General features: G+C 36.0%; 1 protein-coding gene across 1 annotated transcript; it reads left to right on the plus strand.

Moving 5' to 3' along the window:
* The first annotated feature begins 11,192 nt into the window (after positions 1-11,192).
* On the plus strand, positions 11,193-17,130 carry LOC132106113 (gastrula zinc finger protein XlCGF7.1-like). The gene is made up of 3 exons (XM_059511751.1): positions 11,193-11,235; positions 11,415-11,524; positions 16,073-17,130. The coding sequence occupies exons 2-3, from the start codon at positions 11,440-11,442 to the stop codon at positions 16,921-16,923; spliced, it is 936 nt and encodes a 311-aa protein (XP_059367734.1). The 5' UTR covers positions 11,193-11,235; positions 11,415-11,439; the 3' UTR covers positions 16,924-17,130.
* The last annotated feature ends 4,675 nt before the right edge of the window (positions 17,131-21,805 follow it).

Below are 21,805 nucleotides of genomic sequence, written 5' to 3' on the forward strand. Positions count from 1 at the left end.
GTATGACCATATTAGCCCGGTCCTGTCAACACTGCACTGGCTCCCTATCAAGAATCGCATAGATTTTAAAATATTGCTTATTACATATAAAGCCCTGAATGGTTTAGCACCTCAGTATTTGAATGAGCTCCTTTTACATTATAATCCTCTACGTCCGCTACGTTCTCAAAACTCAGGCAATTTGATAATACCTAGAATATCAAAATCAACTGCGGGCGACAGATCCTTTTCCTATTTGGCGCCTAAACTCTGGAATAACCTACCTAACATTGTTCGGGAGGCAGACACACTCTTGCAGTTTAAATCTAGATTAAAGACCCATCTCTTTAACCTGGCATACACATAACATACTAATATGCTTTTAATATCCAAATCCGTTAAAGGATTTTTAGGCTGCATTAATTAGGTAAACCGGAACCGGAAACACTTCCCATAACACCCTATGTACTTGCTACATCATTAGAAGAATGGCATCTACGCTAATATTTGTCTGTTTCTCTTTTGTTCCGAGGTCACCGTGGCCACCAGATCCAGTCTGTGTCCAGATCAGAGGGTCACTGCAGTCACCCGGATCCAGTACGTATCCAGACCAGATGCTGGATCAGCACCTAGAAAGGACCTCTACATCCCTGAAAGACAGCGGAGACCAGGACAACTAGAGCCCCAGATACAGATCCCCTGTAAAGACCTTGTCTCAAAGGAGCACCAGGACAAGACCACAGGAAACAGATGATTCTTCTGCACAATCTGACTTTGCTGCAGCCTGGAATTGAACTACTGGTTTCGTCTGGTCAGAGGAGAACTGGCCCCCCAACTGAGCCTGGTTTCTCCCAAGGTTTTTTTCTCCATTCTGTCACTGATGGAGTTTCGGTTCCTTGCCGTTGTCGCCTCTGGCTTGCTTAGTTGGGGACACTTCATCTACAGCGATATCGTTGACTTGATTGCAAATAAATGCACAGACACTATTTAATTGAACAGAGATGACATAACTGAATTCAATAATGAACTGCCTTTAACTATCATTTTTTCATTATTGACACTGTTTTCCTAATGAATGTTGTTCAGTTGCTTTGACGCAATGTATTTTGTTTAAAGCGCTATATAAATAAAGGTGACTTTGATATGTTAAAGTGTTTGTAGAAACTTACCAAACCACAAAAATAGTTTCTAAATGGAAGCCTGGTAAATTAAGGACAATTACTGAGTTTTAAAGTTCAATTACTGACTTCTGAATTTTAAACAAAAACTGTAAATTAATTTTGTATCTCAATTTATAGCAAAAAGCCAGTAGGGAGTGGACTTATTTAATGTAAACTATTCCTCACAGCATCTTTAATTCATTGTACATTACTCTGAAGCATATTAGCTTTAAGCTATCTATATACCAGATTTAAATTGTACAACAACCATTAGGCTTCTCCATAGGGCAAGGTTTTATATCTGTCTTGTTTCATGCTGTTGTTGCAGAGTGCTGTTATATGCATATATTACCATCTGGGTCAGTCCTGTAGTTCTGAGGATTTTCGACAGAGCATGTTTGTTGAAGAAAATGTTGAAAAAAAAAATTATCAGAGGGCAAATCTATTTAACAAACAAAAAAAAATGTATCATTGTAATAATCCTATCCACATATTTGCCATAAAAGTTTATTAACATTTTATGTACAATATAAAACATTATTTTATGGCTCCTAAAATCCACTGACCTGTGCAAATGACCCCCCTACAACACCAATTCCAGAAAATTTGAGATGTTTAGTTAAATGCAATAAAATCAAGAATTTGTGATGTTAATTCTCTTTAATTTTTATTTGATTAACAAAAGTAGAAAAATTATATGTGTAATTTAAATTTAGATTTAAATGTGTTTTGTTGAGATAAATAAATTTCAATGTCGATGGCTGCAACACACTCCAAAAAAGTTGGGACAGAGGCATAATAAAAGTGAAAAGCTTATAGAATATATATATAGAAGTTCACAATACATAAGGGTAAATTGGTAATAGGTGGTGGATCATGTATAGGTATAAAAGAAGCATCTCAGTCTTTGCAAGGAAAGCTGGAACATAAGCTCATAATTTTGTGCCAAACGTCAAGAGAGAAGAGTCAAACAAATCAAAAGTCACATTTCTCCTGCAAAAAAAAAAAATATCTCTATGAAGAATTTCAGTCAAACATCAGGCCCCACCATAGCACAGAAACTGCACTTGAAAAAAAAAATTAACATTACAAATGACTTGCTTCTTGCGTCAGACCAAGGCTGGATCTCACTGCTATTTTTTTTATTTATTTTTTATTTTAGTGCTGAGTTAGACACTATAGATCATGAAATAACTCATAGATCAATGACAAAACTATACCGGTATTCCAGGACAGGCCTTATGATGGTTCAGATCCTACCTGCCTGATTGCTACTACTTTGTTTATTTAAATGGGGAGTCATCTCATTTATCACCAGTAAAATATGGAGTGCCACAAGGGTCTGTCCTAGGTCCTCTGCTATTTTCAATATACATAATATATATTATGATATCAAATTAAATATAATATTATTAGAAAATAAGGGATTAATTGCCATTGTTATGATGATGATACTTGACTATATATCTCAACGAGACCAGATGGAAATTCTGAATTATCTAAGCTAACAGGGTGTGTTAAAAATGTAAAAGACTGGATGACCAATCATTTTTTTCTTTTAAATTTGGATAAGATAGAGATATTACTTATTGGACCAAAAAACAGTACACAGAATCTCGTGGACAATTTGCAACTAGACGGATGTACTGTTTGGAACAGCAGCTACACTAATTATGTTCATATTTGTTTCTCTGTGTTGCCACGGGATTGACATCACAAAGTAACTAGGATTTACACAAGCTCCAGTCTGGATCCAGAACACCTGGGAAGAGATGATGTCAACCTCTCAGAGAAACTCAGATGATGCTAACACTGAAATATCATACAGAACTAAAAAAATTTTAATAAAAATTTGCTATAAGTTTGATTGCATCATAATAATAAGCTGTTAATAGTCTTCGTCGTCTGATTATGTCTTTAATTGGTCTTTCCGTAAATTTCTGCCATATGTACATAAACTGAGACACCACTGATAAGCTACTATTTAATATTAAAGAAAAATGTATTTTCTGTAAAGTTGATTTGCAATGATTTGTATTGTAAAACGCGCTATACAAATAAAATTTAATTGATGCCGACGAGTTCTCTGGGCCAGAGCTCATCTCAGATAGTCAAAAAGACAGTGGAATGGCCAAACGGCCATCCAGACTTTCATCAGAGACAGATGCAAAAGCAAACAAAAAGGAAAAGTTTATGTCACAAAACATGCCTATGTCGTACAAATAATTTATTCTTGATTTTATGGCTTTTTCACAAAACGTCCCAACTTTTCTGGAATTCGGGTTGTACATTTTGCTTGGCAGAGAGTAATACGTGTCAGTCACTACTTAAGGTGTCACAACATACTGCACATCATGTTCTGCAATTTTCAGCGACATATGCCACAAGCCACTGGCCGCCAGACAATCCTGTGTGTAACATGCAATGCCACTTCCTGCTACTGGAGATCTGAGTGGACAGCTCTAAATATTCAGTGTTTACACTTTTAGAGTAGATAACCCATGAATGCCATAATTATCAATGAACAATAAAGAGGGTTAAGACCATGTATTTTGACAAAAAAAGTATGTACTTAACCTTTAACTTAAGATGCATCATTAAAACATGAGGTCAAGTGCTCCTGTCAAACCAATCACCACAAAAATAAGTGCATGTGCTTAATATAATCATTTCATAGATGACCTTTGATTTTTTTTAATATATTTGTACAATATTATATATTCAGCATATTTTACTTAACTGTTCTGTATCTTAATTATTTATTCCATAAATTAGTCATTAAAAGAAGTTTTTTTTACAAGAGTGACATTCGTTTAATCTTAACAACAACTAATGATGAACAAAATGTAGCAACATCAGTCATTTAGATTATATTAAACCGTCTAAAAGCCTTCAATTTATAGGTTATAACTACATCTCTCGTATCTGTCTGATGTAGACTGGTGAATATTTATTTTAATAAACTTATAGGCCTATAAATCCGCTCTATTATTGGCCCATATTCAAATGTTTGTGCAGTGTGTGGGATGCATTTTTTTACTAATAGTCCGCCACGCGATCACTTGCATTTTTGCTGTTGAAGAGTGATAAAAGTGGTGCTTGCTGGCAATAATGTTTCTTAAAATGATGTTAAATCTTAAAGTAAAATGAGATAAAAATATTTTTGCATCAGTTCAATAGATAGTCGATACTCAACATTTCTAAATATTGTGATTACAATTTTCAATTCCTATGGAGGACAAATTTTAGGGCTAGTGAAATCAGATCCTCCACCTCAACTGACTGTTGCTCCTAGAAGTAGAATGAAAAAATAAAATAACAAAACAACCAAGCATACTGTGCTTTATATATACATTTTGGGGAAAAAAAAGTTAGATTTGAGATTTGGTTTTCTCCAAATGTTCTGGGGTGCGTTTCCATATAACGCTGTCTCTTAGTGCACTTCAAAGACCTATATCTTACCACAAATAGCTAGGGTCGATAACGTTAGTCTATGTTTTTAGCTGGCAGGCTACAAAGTTAAATATTCATTAGATTGCGTCCATTTGTACCCCTCCAAATACCCAAAAAATCTGCTTAATTTGCTGCTGCTGATTAGTCAATTAATTTGTTTGCTAAAGATCAAGTGCACATAAATGGCTTTGTGGACGGCACCGTGTTTGATTTTGTGCAACTATTATATTCGTACAGAATGAGACATAAAGAACTGTCAAATGTGATAATGTATAGAGGTCCAGACCAACCTTACAACCTTACTAAATACATGATATTTTTTATTTAGTACTGTCAAGAGTAAGATATTGTACATAAAAGATGTTTACATTTAGTCCACAAGACAAAAAAAATTGCTGAAATTATTAAAATAACCCCATTCAAAAGTTTGGGAACCCTTGGTTCTTAATACTGTGTGCTGTTACCTGGATGATCCACGACTGTCTTTCTGTTTTGTGATGGTTGTGCATGAATTCCTTGTTTGTTCTGAACAGTTAAACAGAACTTTTCTTCAGAAAAATCTTAAAGGTCCTGCAGGTTCTTCAGTTTTCCAGGATCTTTGCATATTTGAACCCTTTCCAGCAGTGACTGTATGATTTTGAGATACAAATTTTCACACTGAGGACAACTGAGGCACTCAAACACAACTATTAAAAAAGATTAAAACATTCACTAATGCTCCAGAAGGAAACAAGATGCATTAAGAGCTGGGGTGAAAACTTTTGAACATGATGAAGATGGCCAAATTTTTCTTATTTTGTTGAAATATAATTGTTTTCCATAAAGGTTCTGCCCTTCGTAAGCAACACAATATACTTATATGTTTCCCGGAACAAAAATTAAGTACAAATTCCAAAAGTTTTCACCCCCCAGCTCTTAATGCATCTTGTTTCCTTCTGGAGCATCAGTGAATAAATGCACTGAAATGTAAAGGTCGGTAAAAAGTGGTAATTTGAAGGGGTGGTGGTGTCCCAGTTCTCTTTTGGCTGGAGTGGAAGGGGTAGGGGGAACGGCCAGGTAGCCCTTCAAACGAAGATTTTTCGGGACCACACTTAATATGAAGGGGTATGATACATTTCCAATATGGCCGACCGAGCAAGCAGAGACACCCGTAAATGTAAGCATTTTTTTACATTAAAAAAATATTTTAATAACTAATAATCACTTGTTTTATGTTTTATTTAATCTTGTGTTCATGTATACTGTTATGTTCTCGCTATGAAAAAATGTTTGCTAATGTTATTGACTTGATGATAGTTCCACAACCTTTTTTATTTTATTTTATTGATACCCGCAGTGATTTGACAACATAAATACTTGTTAAAACATAAAAACTTGTCTTTTGCCGTATGCCTGGTTAATGCATTGTTTTGTTGTGGTTACGTCCATAAATACATGTACATGATATAAACAAAGTGCATTCAGTTTTCATGCTTATTCATCAGTGTTGTATGTTCTGTATCAACCAGGGACGCCTGAGGAAACACGAAGGCTCATACGTTTTCATGCAGAAACCGAGCAGTGTTTCTTGAAATCGAAATACACAGCAAAACAACTTTGGGAGTGAGTAATCTGTTAAAATTTTTATGTTGCTTGTGCCTGATTACTTTGAGATATGCAATTCATTTTGGTTAAATATTATAGGACACTTATAAAAGACTTGGGTTTGGAGGGAAAGGTTACTGACTGGCCAACAGGCATCCAGGAAGTGAGAAAATTTAAAGAAGAAATACAAGGTAAGCAGTGTGGTTTTATGAAAATCAGTAACAAAATAAGATTAATTGGTGAACTACATTGGTTAAATAATGTTTAATAAATTTATAATGAACTGCACTTATACAACATTAATCTTTGTCAATTTCAATATTTACCAATACATTATTAAAATCTTGTTAACATTAGTTAATGTACTGTGAACTAACATGAACGACAGTATTTTCAATAAATAACATTAACAAAGATTTGTAAATACAGTAACAAATCTATTACTCATGGTTAGCTCATGTTAATTAATACATAAACTAATTTTCAACTAATGGACCTTATTGTAAAGTTGTAACAATAAAAAAAATCTTCATAATCATGGGAAGGAGGAGGCGGGAACCGACAAACATTCAAATAAAACTTTAATAACCAAATAAATACAAAACAGCGTGACAGCCCCTCGCGGACGACTGTCGCGCACAAACAAAACCATCATCTCTGGTCCTTCACTGTCGTCACTCCACTTTTGTATCATCGAGACTCGAGACCAGAGAGTGTCGCAGGTGTCGCTCATTTCCAAATCACCCCACTGGCCTTGGAGAGGTTAGTGAATCCAAACACAGTTTAATTTTAGAATCTCGAGTGCAAGGTGAGTATTTAGTGACTTCCAGTGCAGGTTCGAATGCAGGTGAGGAACGTCCACTGAAGATATGTTTCAGTTGGGGATGCTATCAAGCAAGCTCGGAGGAAACACTGGAAGCTTGGGAGAGCATCGGATCACAGATGACCGGGAATCGAACAGGAGTCCTGGAGGCAGTTGGACAACAACACAGAGGTTAGTGTTTCAAAGGTGAGTACACGTTACGTCTTGGAATCTTTGGTGCATCAGATGGTCAGGAGACAACAGAATATGTTCTGTTCCTGTTGGAGGTTTGACACTGATCTGAGGATGTGGTGAGTGTTTTATGGTGCGCTGTGATGACGATACTAATGGTGAACAGGTGCGGGTGATTAGTACTCTGGGAAGAGTGATAATTTTGTGGTGGATGGGACTGGGCTTGACTGGTCCCTGACAGCCATGAAGAGAGCAAAGTCAAAATGGAGAGGTTTTTGAATCTATTTGAAAAAAAATTTGACAAATTATAGTTCTTTTATACGCGTTCACATTTTGCACAGTTCTTTAAAAGTTCATAGTTTTGAAATTTGCACTTATAAACAACAATTGTTGTTTTTATTGTTTCTAAAATGTACATTTTTTTATATTCTGTTCTATATGTTATGATTATTTACAGATTATTTTTTATTAAAGTTAAATATTTTTGTTTGTTATGACTGCAAATTCTCCTACCTCAAAAAGATTTTGATATATTTGAGTCAATAAAAAGCTATTTTGTTGTTTATCAAATAAAGATGTTTGTGTTTCAATATCGGTAGCATACCTGGAAAAAGACGAATACCATTCAATATGTATGAAAACACTTTATTGCAAACAATACACAAATACAAAATGTCAGAATAACATCTACTATAATACAACAAATACTATGAAAACAGTTTTAAAATAGGCGACTTTATATATACATATATTAAAAATATATATTTAAAAAAACTGTATGAAACAACTGTATGAAAAGTACAACTCTGTCTGGATGTTCACAGGGCTCACACAATGCCTGAAACTAGGGCAGCCAGTCTGTCCCTTGTAGCATTTCCAGATGTTTCATTGGGTGCCAGGCATTCGCGGGGAAGGTGGGAGTAAAAATTGTCCCTTGAAATGTCAGCATAATGTTCAAGCATGTCTCCATTATCCAAACATAAGTTGTGCAAAAATGCACAGTACGCAATGACCTGGGGAGCAAATGTAGATTTGACTTCCAGGGCTCTGAAAAGTGTGGACCTCCATCTTGTCTTCATCATGCTGAAAGTCTCACGGTTGGTGATCCGCTGTCTCATCCTGGTCTTGTGTGCTTATGTGTTTGTGGGTGTCTCGTAACACTGATTGTTTGATGTGGGCGTTACCGCTGATCATGATGAGCGGCAGCTGCATGTAATTTCCCCAGCCTATTTTATGCCCTGTCTTTCGTCTCTTGTTTGTCAGATCATTGTTGGAGTTTCCCCGTGTTGTTTCCTGATTAAGTTCTCCTCGTGTGTTTCTTCGGCTGCATTGAGTTTGTTGCATCAGGCTGTTCCTGTTTAAGAACCTGTTGTAGATTCTACACCTGATTCGTCACTCACCACTCCAGGGAATTCTTCACTCTGCCGTCACCCATCTCATCTGGTTTGCCCATCGAAGTCCCTGGGTCACCACTCTCCTGCTGGCTGCAACGGGAAGACCATTACGGTTCTCTCAATAAAGAGTTATTTTACTTGCAACTTGCATCCACGTATCTCTCCCATAACAGCAAGCCCTTTCAATTATGCTGCGGGCCCTTGAGTGGTAGTAATTGAAGTAGCCCTGAACTTGTCCATTCACTGGCTCTTTGAAGGGTGTGATCATGTTTTGAAATTAATACAAACGTTCATCCAAATGACAATATTAAAATATCTGGTTATTGCCCATAATTATGTGCGCCCAACTACAGTATTTGTAACTAAGCATTTAAAGCGTTATTTTAAAAAAAATTGTTTTTAGCAAAATTTGTTTTTCCATAAGAATACCTTTATTTATGACTCGATGCAGAAACAATAGTATGATACGAATAAATATGTCGTTAATCTGCCATATGTCCAATCTAAATGCAGTGGGATGAGATCCAACTCTGCACCCTGGATCTTTGTGTTCTGAAGTGAGGGGCTACTGCATTCATTGGCAATCTCTCAAGCATTCACAGACATGTTCGATAAATGGAAATCGACAGATCAAGAGTGCACGTTGTTGTATGACATGTATGACAACAAAAATGAACATTTTGTCATTAATAACTCACCCTCATGTCGTTCCAAACCCATGAGACCTCCATTTATCTTCAGAACACAGTTTAAAATATTTTAGATTTAGTCCGAGAGCTCTCAGTCCCTCCATTGAAGCTGTGTGTACGGTCTACTGTCCATGTCCAGAAAGGTAAGAAAAACATCATCAAAGTAGTCCATGTGACATCAGAGGGTCAGTTAGAATATTTTGAAGCAACGACTTTATTCAGCATTGTCTTCTTCTTTTTGTCTGTTGTGAACACATTTACAACACTGCTGACGTGTTTTCCGGTGCACCCAATAACAAAGATAACACGTCAGCAGCATCACTGCAGTGTTGTGAACGCACTCACAACAGACCAATGAGAAATTTACCATCGGTGCATCTCTAATTAAGACAGTGTTTTTCATAGACCAAACTCAGAAAACACTTTATTAATAAAGAGTCCAGGATATTAAAATATTAATTGAGTCCAGGATACGAACGCAGTGTGTGTTTATCATTATCCTCCCATAGAAAACTGTTATAAGGATAACGCTTACATGGCTTAAGTAGTAGTAGTAGCAGTAGCCCTTTATTGTCACTAGCACAAGTACCAACTAAATTCGCATTAAAACAGTGCTTGTCTGTATATAGTATGCCTTATTAATCGTGTTCTCACCGAGTTTCCTCTTTTAAAAACATTTTTAATTGGTTTTAATTCTTCAAGCCACATTAAGAGTTTTTACTATAGCCTAACGGTTTTCTATTGGAGGAAAACGCTTAATGAGTAACGTTAATTACAGGCCTAACGTTACAGCTATTCACAGTCTGTCAGATTCTGGAATGTAGTTAAGTTTTAAATAAAATTCTAAAGAATAAGTAACTTAATAAATAAAATTACATTACAATATCACTTGGTTGAGACACATCGTTCATAATGAAAAATATGTGGGATCCAGTACAAAAGATTTGTTAGAAATAATGGATTTATAAAGAAAATTTATATTCGTAATTCTGAGTGTGATTTTTTTTTTGTGTGTGTAGTCCACTGATAAGCATCCATAAGATTTAACCACAAATTTAAAGTACCATTAAAAGGTATATGTCAAGTATAAAAATTAATAGGTACATAGAAACATTGTAGTGAACAAAAAAGTGAAAAAAAAAAAAATTATTACTACTACTACTTAATTAAGAGTACACTAAAAGAACCCTTGCAAGTACACTTGAAGTATAAGACTAGTAAAATACTAGTTAACTAAGTACACAAAGAACACTTGCAAGTATAATTGCATTATAAAAAAGTAAACTAATTTATTTAGATTATACTTTCACAAACGTATCATTTACTACAAGTTTTACAAAATTAAACTTTTATACACATAAGTTCACTTACTGTACAAATGAAAACCTAATTGTGGGCTAGTTGTGCACTTAAAAGTATACTTTTATATACTAAAAAGTGGGTCAATTTAGAGCCATGTGATATTCAAGTAGTATACTTACTACATGAAGTATACTAAAAAATATACTTCAACATTACTTAGGTATCCTTCAGAAAATGAACAAACTTTTTTGAAAGGGAATGGAGGAGGAAGAGTTAACATCTGAATATGCTGTCTTTTTTTTTTTTTTTTTTGAGAATTAAAGAAACTGAAAAACGTATAATCACTTATCCATATTCCACCCCTGTTGAAAAAAAAACAGCATATGCTAGTTAGGTATGTTTTGAAGCTGAGATGCAGGTTTAAGATGGCCCTTTGCTGCTCATGTGCTAATCACAATTAGTAACTCATGAATTAAAAGCATTTCACAGTTGTTAGACATCTAAGCTAAGCTGTATTGATAGCTTTGGGCTTTTATCTGTGCAGTTCATCTCTCCAATTAATTCTATACAGTTTTTTTTTAGACTATTTTGTCGTGTAGACAAGACTTTTATTTTGGTCTGTAGTTATGACGTCATAAGCGTGTGCCGCGATCCCGCGTCTGTGATTCGGCTGAAGAGAGGTGTGTGCTTTTAATCGGTTGAAGAGTTTGATTCAATACTACTTATTTAGATAATTGAAATGATTTATTAGTGAACGTAATAATGCTTACTTATAGTGGCATTAGTGAACGCGGTTATTTTGTGTGAGTAAGACGCATTAATAACAGGAAATGTGCGTCTTATGTGTGTTCAAACACAGAAAAACTGGTGATTTAACTGAAAAGATGGCATTAATCAAAGAGGAGAGTGAAGATGTGAAGATTGAAGAAACATTCAGAGTCAAACATGAAGATACTGAGGAACAAACAGGTTTGTTTTTATTCTCAAAGCTGAATTCACTCATTTGATCCTTATTAAAATGTCCAGCTCCACAGAAATGAATGATATTGAAGAATGTATTTTATTTGAAAAACAATTTTATTTGACACATCACACATTCATTAACAGTATACAACAGTAAATGCTGAATTAACCAAGTTATATGTAATAAACATCAGTCAAATGCTGTCTTTATTTGTCCTTCATTTCAAAGGCTTTTAAAAAATACAGCCAGTAACTTTATAAGAAACTGCTAAATAGATCTTTTAAGTTAAACCGTTTGTATGTTTCTAAATGACAATGCTAATATGAACTTACCCTGAAATGACAATTCTGCACAATCATTTATTTTTAAAAGGAAGGTATTTTTATTTCCCAACAGTCCAAGCATACCTATAGACCTATAAGAACAGAGCATAAAACACATTAAGGAAGAAATTAAAATCATTGTAATTAACAATTCTGTCGCTGATTACACTAATATTTGTTGTTCAGGCAGAGATCTTCAGTTGCTAGTGCTGGAGATCAATAAGGAATTAGAGAAGATTAAATTATGGTTTGATACAAACAAACTCTCACTAAATTTAAAGAAAAAAAAATAATGTTTGGTAATGGTCGAAATAATTCGCAAATTGAAATAGCTGGATGGAGTGAACATGAAGAAACAGGAAGAACAGTTTTTGTGTTTCCATACAAGGGGTGAAACTGTGGAACAACTTACATGAGAAACTTAAGGAATGTCCAAAAATGTCCTGGAAAGCCATGTTGGCCAATCAGAAGCCTGAAAGGCTTCCAGTAGGCAGAGAAAACAGCGCAGGCTCTGACATCAAATGCCAAAATCTCAGGTTTCACGGTCTAAACAATAACACTGAAACCTGATAAATTGTCACCCTGGCAGGAGTTTTCAGTGACCTGGTGCTGTGTTTACGTGTGGACGATTGGCCAAACCACTTAGAAAAAGCTGCGGTTTGCAGTTCGTGTGGACAGGGCCTTAAACTTCAATAAGCACAGTTTCTGTGCTGTAGTGAGGCTTAAAGGGATAGTTCACACTAGAGCTGCACGATTCTGGATTCATTGAGAAGCACTTTTAATTTTTTTTTGTCTTAAATAGAGATGACAATTCTGAACTAAACAAAGTAATGTGTGACAAAATATTGCCGCAGTCTATTTAAAAGTGTTTATTTTGAATGCATTATTATTATACTATTGGAATATATTTTATGTGATTATTGTAATTTATTGTTAAATGTAATTTATTCCTGTGATTAAAGCTGAATTTTCAGCATCATTACTCCAGTCTTAATTGTCAAATGATTCTGCTGAAATCAATCCAATGTACCGATAGTGCGGTTTAAGAAACCTTTATTATTATTTTTATTATTATCAACATTTTGTAAAAATATTTGAGTATATTTTTTCCGGATTCTTTGAACAATAGAAAGATCAGCATTTATCTGAAATACGTTTTGTAAAATTATACCATTCAAAAGCTTGGGAGTCATTTATTTATATATTTTTTAATATAACAATAGATTTTTATTTTATATAAATGCTTTTCTTCTAATCTCTCTATTAAAGAAACCAGAAAAAAATCTATAAATATATAATTAATAATAATAATAAGTGTTTTTTGAACCGCAAATAAGAATGTTAGAATGATATCTGAAGGATCATGTGAGACTGAATAGTGAGTAGAGTGATGATGCTTAAAATTCAACTTTGATCACAGAAATTTCATTTTAAAATATATTCAAATAGAAAGCAACTTTTTTTAAATGTAAAAAATATTTGCTGTAATTTTTACAAGCAAGGGACACAAGTATCATTATTAAAGCCTTCTCTTTTCTACAGCTTGCTTCACTTCTGTTTCAGTTTTTATGACCAACTCTTATGTATTTCCTTGTCCCTAATATCACTACCACTCGCAAACCACAACCTGCGCACTTTATCCATGTCTGCTAATACACTACTTTCTTTTTCTGTTAGTCTCTGGAATTGTCACTCTGCATTAAACAAAGCAGATTTCATTACATGTATTTCTAGTCATTCAAGACTAAACCTCATAGCCCTGACAGAGAAATGGATCAAACCAGAGAACACTGCTACTCCTGAAGCACTCTCCAATAATTTCTCATTTTCCCAGACTCCCGTCTGACTGGAAGAGGTGGAGTTACTGGTCGTCTTATCTCTAATGATTGGACATGTATTCCTTTACTTTCTCTGGGTATTACCAGCTCCTTTGAATCAACCGAACACAGTTAATCGGCCGGCTGAAAATTCGGAAGCGCGCAGCCAATATACTGAAGGCATTCTCCAACACTCGTCTCGCTCTGGCCTGTCGGTAATTGTAAATATGCTTCCTATTCTGCAGGTTTGTCCCTTTAATGAGAAGACAAATAACTGTCAGTGCAGTTACTAGACAGAACACAAGACTTGGCTACGCACACTGTGAGTAATGGCACAGTGCGTGTGCATGGTCAGAAGCAGAATGTTATTAACAATAAAACTAAAACAATCTATAAACGAGCTGAGGCCAGTGCATGCTTTTTCATTGCTTCTGGGCTATTTTATTGAGCAGGTCTACTATCAATTATTTTTATTCTCACCTGGATCGGGTCACATCAGGTTCTCTTGTAAGGGAAATGCCTCATCCCCCAGGAAAAAAAGGACTGGGCGTTGTGGTGCCCGGTAGGACAGCAGTAGCAGGTACAAACCGATTCCAAAAAAGTTGGGACACTGTACAAATTGTGAATAAAAACAGAATGCAATGATATGGAAGTTTCAAATTTCAATATTTTGTTTAGAATACAACATAGATGACATATCAAATCTTTAAACTGAGAAAATGTATCATTTTAAGGGAAAGATAAGTTGATTTTAAGTTTCATGGCATCAACACATCTCAAAGTTGGGACAAGGCCATGTTTACCACTGTGTGGCATCCTCTCTTCTTTTTACAACAGTCTGCAAACGTCTGGGGACTGAGGAAACTCAAGTTGCTCAACTGTCTTAGGTCTTCTTTGTCGCATCTTCCTTTTTATGATGTGCCAAATTTTTTCTATGGGTGAAAGATCTGGGCCGGATTCACAAAAATCTTAAGAAATAAATGAAGAAATTTCTTAAGATAAACTCACACTATTGTCTCCTTGCGCTTCCGGTAGATTACCCTAATAATCATAATAAGCATGCACCATAGACTGTATATTTTTGTTGCAACTTTGGAGCTCAGCTTCACGTTTGTAATGCGGCCTGTTTTTGAACAAATACTTACATAATAAAGCTGCAGCGATATGTTTCATTCATTTTTGTGCTGTGTTTTGCGCTCTCATCTGAGTGAACGCTTCCGGTGTCCCTTCAGAAAACTCGTGCACATCCCTAGTCCTCCTATGTATTATATGTAGCTGTTGTTGTAATGCCTAAATATAACACTTAATTTGAAATAACCCAATCAATTCATTAAATATATATTATTGTTTGGGATTTAAGAAAAGTCTGGGTCTGTCCTAAATTTAAGAAGTTATTTATGATGATATTTAAGAAAATTCTTTTCAAGAATTTGAATTCTTCTTAGGTTTTGTTTTAAGAACAATCTTAAGAATATTTTGTATTCCCCAAAAAATCTTCTTATCTTTTTTTCTTAAGTTAGACAATAAGAAGAAATGGGCAGTTAAGAAGAATTTTATTCTTAAGAATTCTTTGTGAATCCGGCCCCTGGACTGCAGCTGGCCATTTCAGTACTTGGATCCTTCTTCTATGCAGACATGATGTTGTAATTGATGCAGTATGTGGTCTGGCATTGTCATGTTGGAAAATGCAAGGTCTTCCCTGAAAGAGACGACGTCTGGATGGGAGCATATGTTGTTCTAGAACTTGGATATACCTTTCAGCATTGATGGTGCATTTCCAGATGTGTAAGCTGCCCATGCCACACACACTCATGTAACCCCATACCATCAGAGATGCAGGCTTCTGAACTGAGCGCAACTTGGGTTGTGCATGTCCTCTTTAGTCCGGATGACATGGCATTCCCGTTTTCCAAAAAGAACTTCAAATTTTGATTCATCTGACCACAGAACAGTTTTCCACTTTGCCACAGTCCATTTTACATTATTGAGTTGTGAACCATCAGGTGTAGGAAATGTCTAATACATGGACATTGAGTGGGGTGCTCTGTAATGCCCCTTTTGATTTAAGTACTGAGGTCGATGTTACCTATTGTCACCAAACTCTGTACATGTACTGTTCTTATCAAGACAACTTTCAACAATACAGTTATTAGATTCACCCAAAATATGTTTGCTAATGGATTTTGTAAATGGTGTACGCACTCCCTCTAGTGGATCCATGTGATCGTCGAAACTTGGTATCCACAATGCCAACATATTTGAAGATGATGGGTTTTTGATATGTTGATAAATTTATAGTACAAAAAGAAAAAACAGGAAATGAAGTTGAGCTGTATGACTGATCAAACAGGCTGTTCATGTGGATGCGATTTATTGTGAGCCATGGCTTAACTTGTATTTGTTTTTGCCTTAGACCTGATGGTGCTGAAAGAGGAGATTCAAGATCTGAATGAGATGGAAGAGAAAGATCTGCATGAAAAACATCAAGTTTTCATAACTAGAGAAAAATCTTGTAGTTTTTCACAGACTGAACATACTTACTCTCAAAAAAGAGCTCAGAAGTCTAGATCTAGAACCTGCCAACAATGTGGAAAGATTCTGAACAAAAAAGAAAGCATTAAAGCTCATATGAGAATTCACACCGGAGAGAAGCCTTACTCCTGCCAACAGTGTGGAAAGAGTTTCCCACAAAAATATAATCTTAGGATTCACATGAGAATTCACACTGGAGAGAAGCCTTACTCCTGCCAACAGTGTGGAAAGAGTTTCTCACGAAAAGAAGGTCTTATGATTCATGTGAGGATTCACACTGGAGAGAAGCCTTACACATGCCAACAGTGTGGAAAGAGTTTCCCTCATAAAGCAACTTTGCATTCTCACATAAGGCTTCACACTGGAGAGAAGCCTTACAGCTGCCCACTGTGTGGAAAAACTATGAACCACAAAGGACATCTTAGAGCTCACATGAGAGTTCACACTGGAGAGAAGCCTTTCACATGTGATCAGTGTGGAAAATGTTTCGTACGTAAGGAAGGCCTTAGTAAGCACATGGAGATTCATTCAAGAGAGAGCAGTTTTTTATGCCCTCAGTGTGGAAGTACATTCACAGACAGGAAACACTTTAAGCGCCACGTAAAAACTCACATCGTACAAGAGCCTTTGATGTGTCATCACTGTGGAAAGACTTTCACAAAAAAAGCACGCCTCAAGACTCATGAGAATTCACACTGGACAGAAACCTTTAACGTGAACAATGTGGAATGAGTTTCTGACAGAAAACAACCCTTTATATACCCACAGAGAGGCCTTTTCATGTAACTTCAGTGTGTGTTTCATATATCAAATAGATCTGAATAGTTATTTGTGAACTTATTATTATGAACTTGTGAATTAATTGTGGCAAGAGGTTTAGAAAATGGAGCAGTTTCAAAGTTCACCTGTGCACTGGAGAAAGTAGGGTACCTGTGGGACTGTTATAGCATTCAATTCACTTTAAAAAATTTAGTTCATAAATGTCCAAATTATTATAAATGGTAACCCTCCACCTCATAGCCCATGCCGTTCACTACCACCCACATGTGGCCTGTGACCTGTTAATGATATCCAAATCAGCATATGTGGAGTTCTGATATCGACCTCTGACATCTGATTATCTCCTGGTGTACAATATGAAGACTGGTTGTTGCACTCTGTCCCGGTGTAAGGATATAAATTTAGTTTTAATCGTCCGTTTTGAACTCTTACGTTGCAGCATTGTGATTTCAAACAGCATTTATTCTGATAACTTTCAAAATATTACTGTTATTGTGTCATGAAATTTAGTTTTAGAAGTATTTCAGGCGAGAATGTAGCTGTTTAAAACTCAAATATGTGGTTTATTTATAAAGACAGCACCTATTTAAAAATGTGTTTCGCCGATCTCAGAGACGGTGAGCTCCACGCGATTCGTTTTGGGTAAATGTAACAGGTAATCTTTGGTCTTTATTCAATTAATATATTCCTTCCAAGCAAGATCCTTTTTATTCCTGTTTCTGTAAAAGTATGAAGAAGTATCATACAGCTCCAGGTATCTACACAGCAACAATGACTTTGACCTCCATTGCTGGTTTTGATTTTCCCTCCGCTTGCTACGTTGTAATCACGTTACTACAATAGAGCAAGCTCCTGATTGGTTAACGCACCACGAAAGTTCAGATTTTTCAACTCAAATCGCCCAAAACACTAAATTCGCACCACGTCTATCAGGTGAATCACGTATATCGTGCCGCAGGATGTTTATATGCATCTTTGCATTGAATTAACATGTAAATCACTCACGCTTAACGCTTTATTCGCATCTGGTGTGAACGCACCATTACATCCAGGGGCCACCATCTGACGTCTACATGACAAAGTCGCATTACATTGCATGTTGTGTTATGCTCTCTTTCTCACTGGGATGTGTGAAAGATGTTGATTATAAGGGCAATATCAAAAAGTAAACAACTGTAACTAGGGGTTAGGGCTGGGGGATAAATCGATTTTATTGATAAGCTTGAATGTGTAGTTTAACATCAATTTGTTTGAATGAAAATTGGTTTTCTTTTTAACATCCGCCGACGCTCCACTCAGGGCTCCCGCAGTTACGATTCGGCTCAACCCTCCCCCCGCGCATTTTCCATAGAGAAATGCTGCCGAGTGAGAGAGACGTTTTGCCCTACGAAATGAACAAGACCGCGGCAGCACAAGCACACCCACCATAAAGCAACCTGCAGCAGTGTTACTTGTTGATCGGCACGCCAAGCTTTACTTTTGTGGCTTGCTTGGCAGTAAAAAATACAATGATATGACCATACAGTAAGTACAGATATTTCATAAACACATTAAAAACAAGCATGGCTTAACCAGTTAATAAACTCGAGCCAGGCCTACACCGAACACGAGTGGCACAATCCAACAAAAGACAACAGAACCCAGTGATGTTGTTTATACTGGACTCGTTTTATTTATGACGCAATGTAGATGATTTGCAACATGATTAGCACATCTCCAAAATATTAAAGGGTTAGTTCAGCCAAAACAAGCACTTCCGGGGCAATGACGTATGAGCATGTGTTGGTGAGTCTCGTGAAAACCAAAGTTTGTTTACAGGAGCAAAAGCAGCAAAGTTTATTTAATTTAACAAAGGAAAACCAAGCTCCTTATATCTTATATAGGCTTATATCCTCCGACATTGTTCTTTACAAATCCTCGTTTTGTGCTTTTAATTAGTGACCGTTGTGTTGTTTTGATCTCTATGCTGCGTTTTTGCGTGCGTCACTTCTTAGCGGCGCATTCACAACGCTGACCTCATACGTCATCCGCCCAGAACTGCTTCCGTTTTACTGCTGTGAGAGCAATCTAGATTAAAGTGATTATTACGTTTTGAATATTGGTATTTTTTGTACAAAAACACATCGATTTGCTACAGAAGGCCTTTGTTCACCCCTCGGAGCCGTGTGAGTCACTTTTTTTTCAATGGATGTGTATTATATTAAACTTATCATGAAGCGATAGTTTAACATCTGCCGAGTTACATGAACTCCAAAGGTCAAAGTAAATGTTGAAAATAACTCCAACTGAATTCGCCCTAAACCTACCCTTACAGTAATGCAAATATGGTAATTGTGTTTGAAACAATTTATATAAACTTCACAATCACGGGAAGAAGGAGGTGGGAATCGGCGAACGTTCAAATAAAAATTTTAATAACCCTAAAAAACACAAAACGGCGTGACAGCCCCTCGCAAATGACTGTCGCGCGCAAACAAAACCAAACACAAAATAAAGTCCGGGCCTGGGACTCGAGACCGGTAAGTGGAGCAGGTGTCACTAATTTCCAAATCACTCGTCCGGCCTCGCTCCGTTCCCACGGCTCTCGGCCCCACCCCACTCGTCACTAGGGTTGGGAATCATTTGAATTTTATTGATTCCGATTTTGCTTATTGATTCCGATTCTTATCGATTCCTAGTTTCAATTCCAATAAGATAAAAAAATCCAATATATAAGAAAAAATAAGTCAAAATTTTAGATGTCATACATGTATTGTCTATTTTTATAAAGCATTCTGTTGCAGCTGAATAACATGAGCAAAAATCAGCAGCCTACAAAACACTGCAAGAGGAATTTTGCAAAACAGTAAGTAATAAGATATGAGCAAACAAATCAATTAGTAATATCATAAATAAATAAATACAACTAAACAATTTCAGGTACAGAAACTGTATTTAAAAGTTTAAAAACTGCATAGTTTTCTTTTTATAAATAAAATAAAGATTAATTAAAGTTATTAAATATATTCAGTCAAGATCAGTGAATGATTTTCTTCCGTTCGTTTATTACACTGTAAAAAATGACTGATTTTAACTGTAAAAAAAACTGTAAAAATGCTACAGTACAAACCTGTTAAATGGTTAACTGTAATTTCCTGTAAAATTTACTGGGAAAAAAACGTAAACTGATGTTCCCAGAATTCTCTGCATTGCATTTCAAAGTTTGTTTGAATTTTATGTTTTTTCCTTGAAATAACTGTTTCTTCTTATTTTTTTCTTATCTGTTATGTTTATTAGGGTTGTGTTACATATAATGTTGTTAAATTCATGTTTATTACTCCGGTTCTACTACTCTCACTTGTGTCTAATGGGGATTCGGAATGATGTTTTTAGCATTAGAGGCAGAGCAATATCAAGGATGCAGAGGTGGACAGGAACAAAGTACATTTACTTGAGTACTGTACTTAAGTACATTGTCAGCATTGCTCAGTAATGCAGAAACAATCGTTTTGATTTCGCAAATGAGCTTCAGAGGTTAATGAGTTGTATTCACTGTTGTGTCTGTACACATGGCAGTAATGGGCATTTTTTTGTTAATTACTGTATCTACTATAGCTTGTAAACTGTAATTTTGTACGATGAGAGATCCCCCAAGTAAGGAATACCACTATAAACAAAAATGGATTCTGCATGAACTTTAAACACAATGCCAAACAGGACATCAGATCAATTATTATCTGGACAGTCTGTTTAGGACAAGAACATCTCATTCTGAATAGGACAAAAGAGTCTTTATAGTGTATCAAATGGATTTCTTATTGAACTTTAAAAAAAAAAATAAGTGGACTTGTATAATTTTTTTTTCTTCATTAATTTTTCACATAATTCACATACAGATTTGTTAAAAAAAAAAAAAAAAAAAGCAAAACATGTCTTTCACACTTTTTATAGTTTGCTCCTAAAACATGGTAAATTCTAAAAACCCATTTATCCGAGACATCCAATGCACTTGTAAAGCAGGATTGGGGCACTGTAATCATTTATTGGGATTACTTTACAAACTGGCTCACATAAATCTGTGGACATAAATCTGTACCACCAAGAACAAGTAAAACATCTTTGCCTCAAACATGGCATGTGCCATTAAGAACATTATGACTAAAGCCAAACCCAATCAGCACAGTACAGGTTTCCAAAGTAAAACCACCAAATAGTAGTACCCATAGAGTAAACCTGTCATAGACCACATCTCTGTGGCTCTCTCCAACCAATGCTGCCATTCTTCGAAGGCGGTCTCAATAGCCAGGAGTTCTCTGTCACCCACATCTTAATTTTGTTCAGCTGGGGTATGTTTGTGTGAATGGTAAGCACAGAGGAAAAGTTTAGCTGGACTTCCATGCCGCTATGACAATATTGCCCCGATTCCTATATTGGAGGCATCCACTTCCACAATGAACTCCCGTTCAGGATCTGGATGGTGCAGAATGGGAGCTGTGGTGAATTTCTCCTTGAGCTGTTTGAATGCTGCTATACTCTTGGATGAGCACTTTAAACACTGTCCTCTGCCCTGAAGGAGAGATGTGAGTGGTGCTGCCGTGATGCTGAAGTTTCTAATAAACCTAATAATTTGCCTCGTTTCTCCCAAGGTTTTTTCTCGATTCTGTCACCGATGGAGTTTTGGTTTCTTGCTGCTGTCGCCTCTGGCTTGCTTAGTTGGGGTCACTTCATTTACAGCGATATCGTTGACTTGATTGCAAATGATTTCACAGATGCTATTTAAACTGAACTGAGCTAGATGATGACATCACTGAATACAATTCATCCTTTAACTATCATTTTGCATTATTGACACTGT

Source organism: Carassius carassius, chromosome 26 (assembly GCF_963082965.1).
Source record: "Carassius carassius chromosome 26, fCarCar2.1, whole genome shotgun sequence".
Lineage (NCBI taxonomy): Eukaryota > Metazoa > Chordata > Actinopteri > Cypriniformes > Cyprinidae > Carassius > Carassius carassius.

Excerpts from the sequence above, each read along its gene's own strand:
- LOC132106113 (XM_059511751.1), top strand. The coding sequence starts at position 11,440 with ATGGCATTAATCAAAGAGGAGAGTGAAGATGTGAAGATTGAAGAAACA. Across the intron at positions 11,525-16,072 it reads AGATACTGAGGAACAAACAG|ACCTGATGGTGCTGAAAGAG; the intron begins GTTTGTTTTTAT and ends TTTTTGCCTTAG.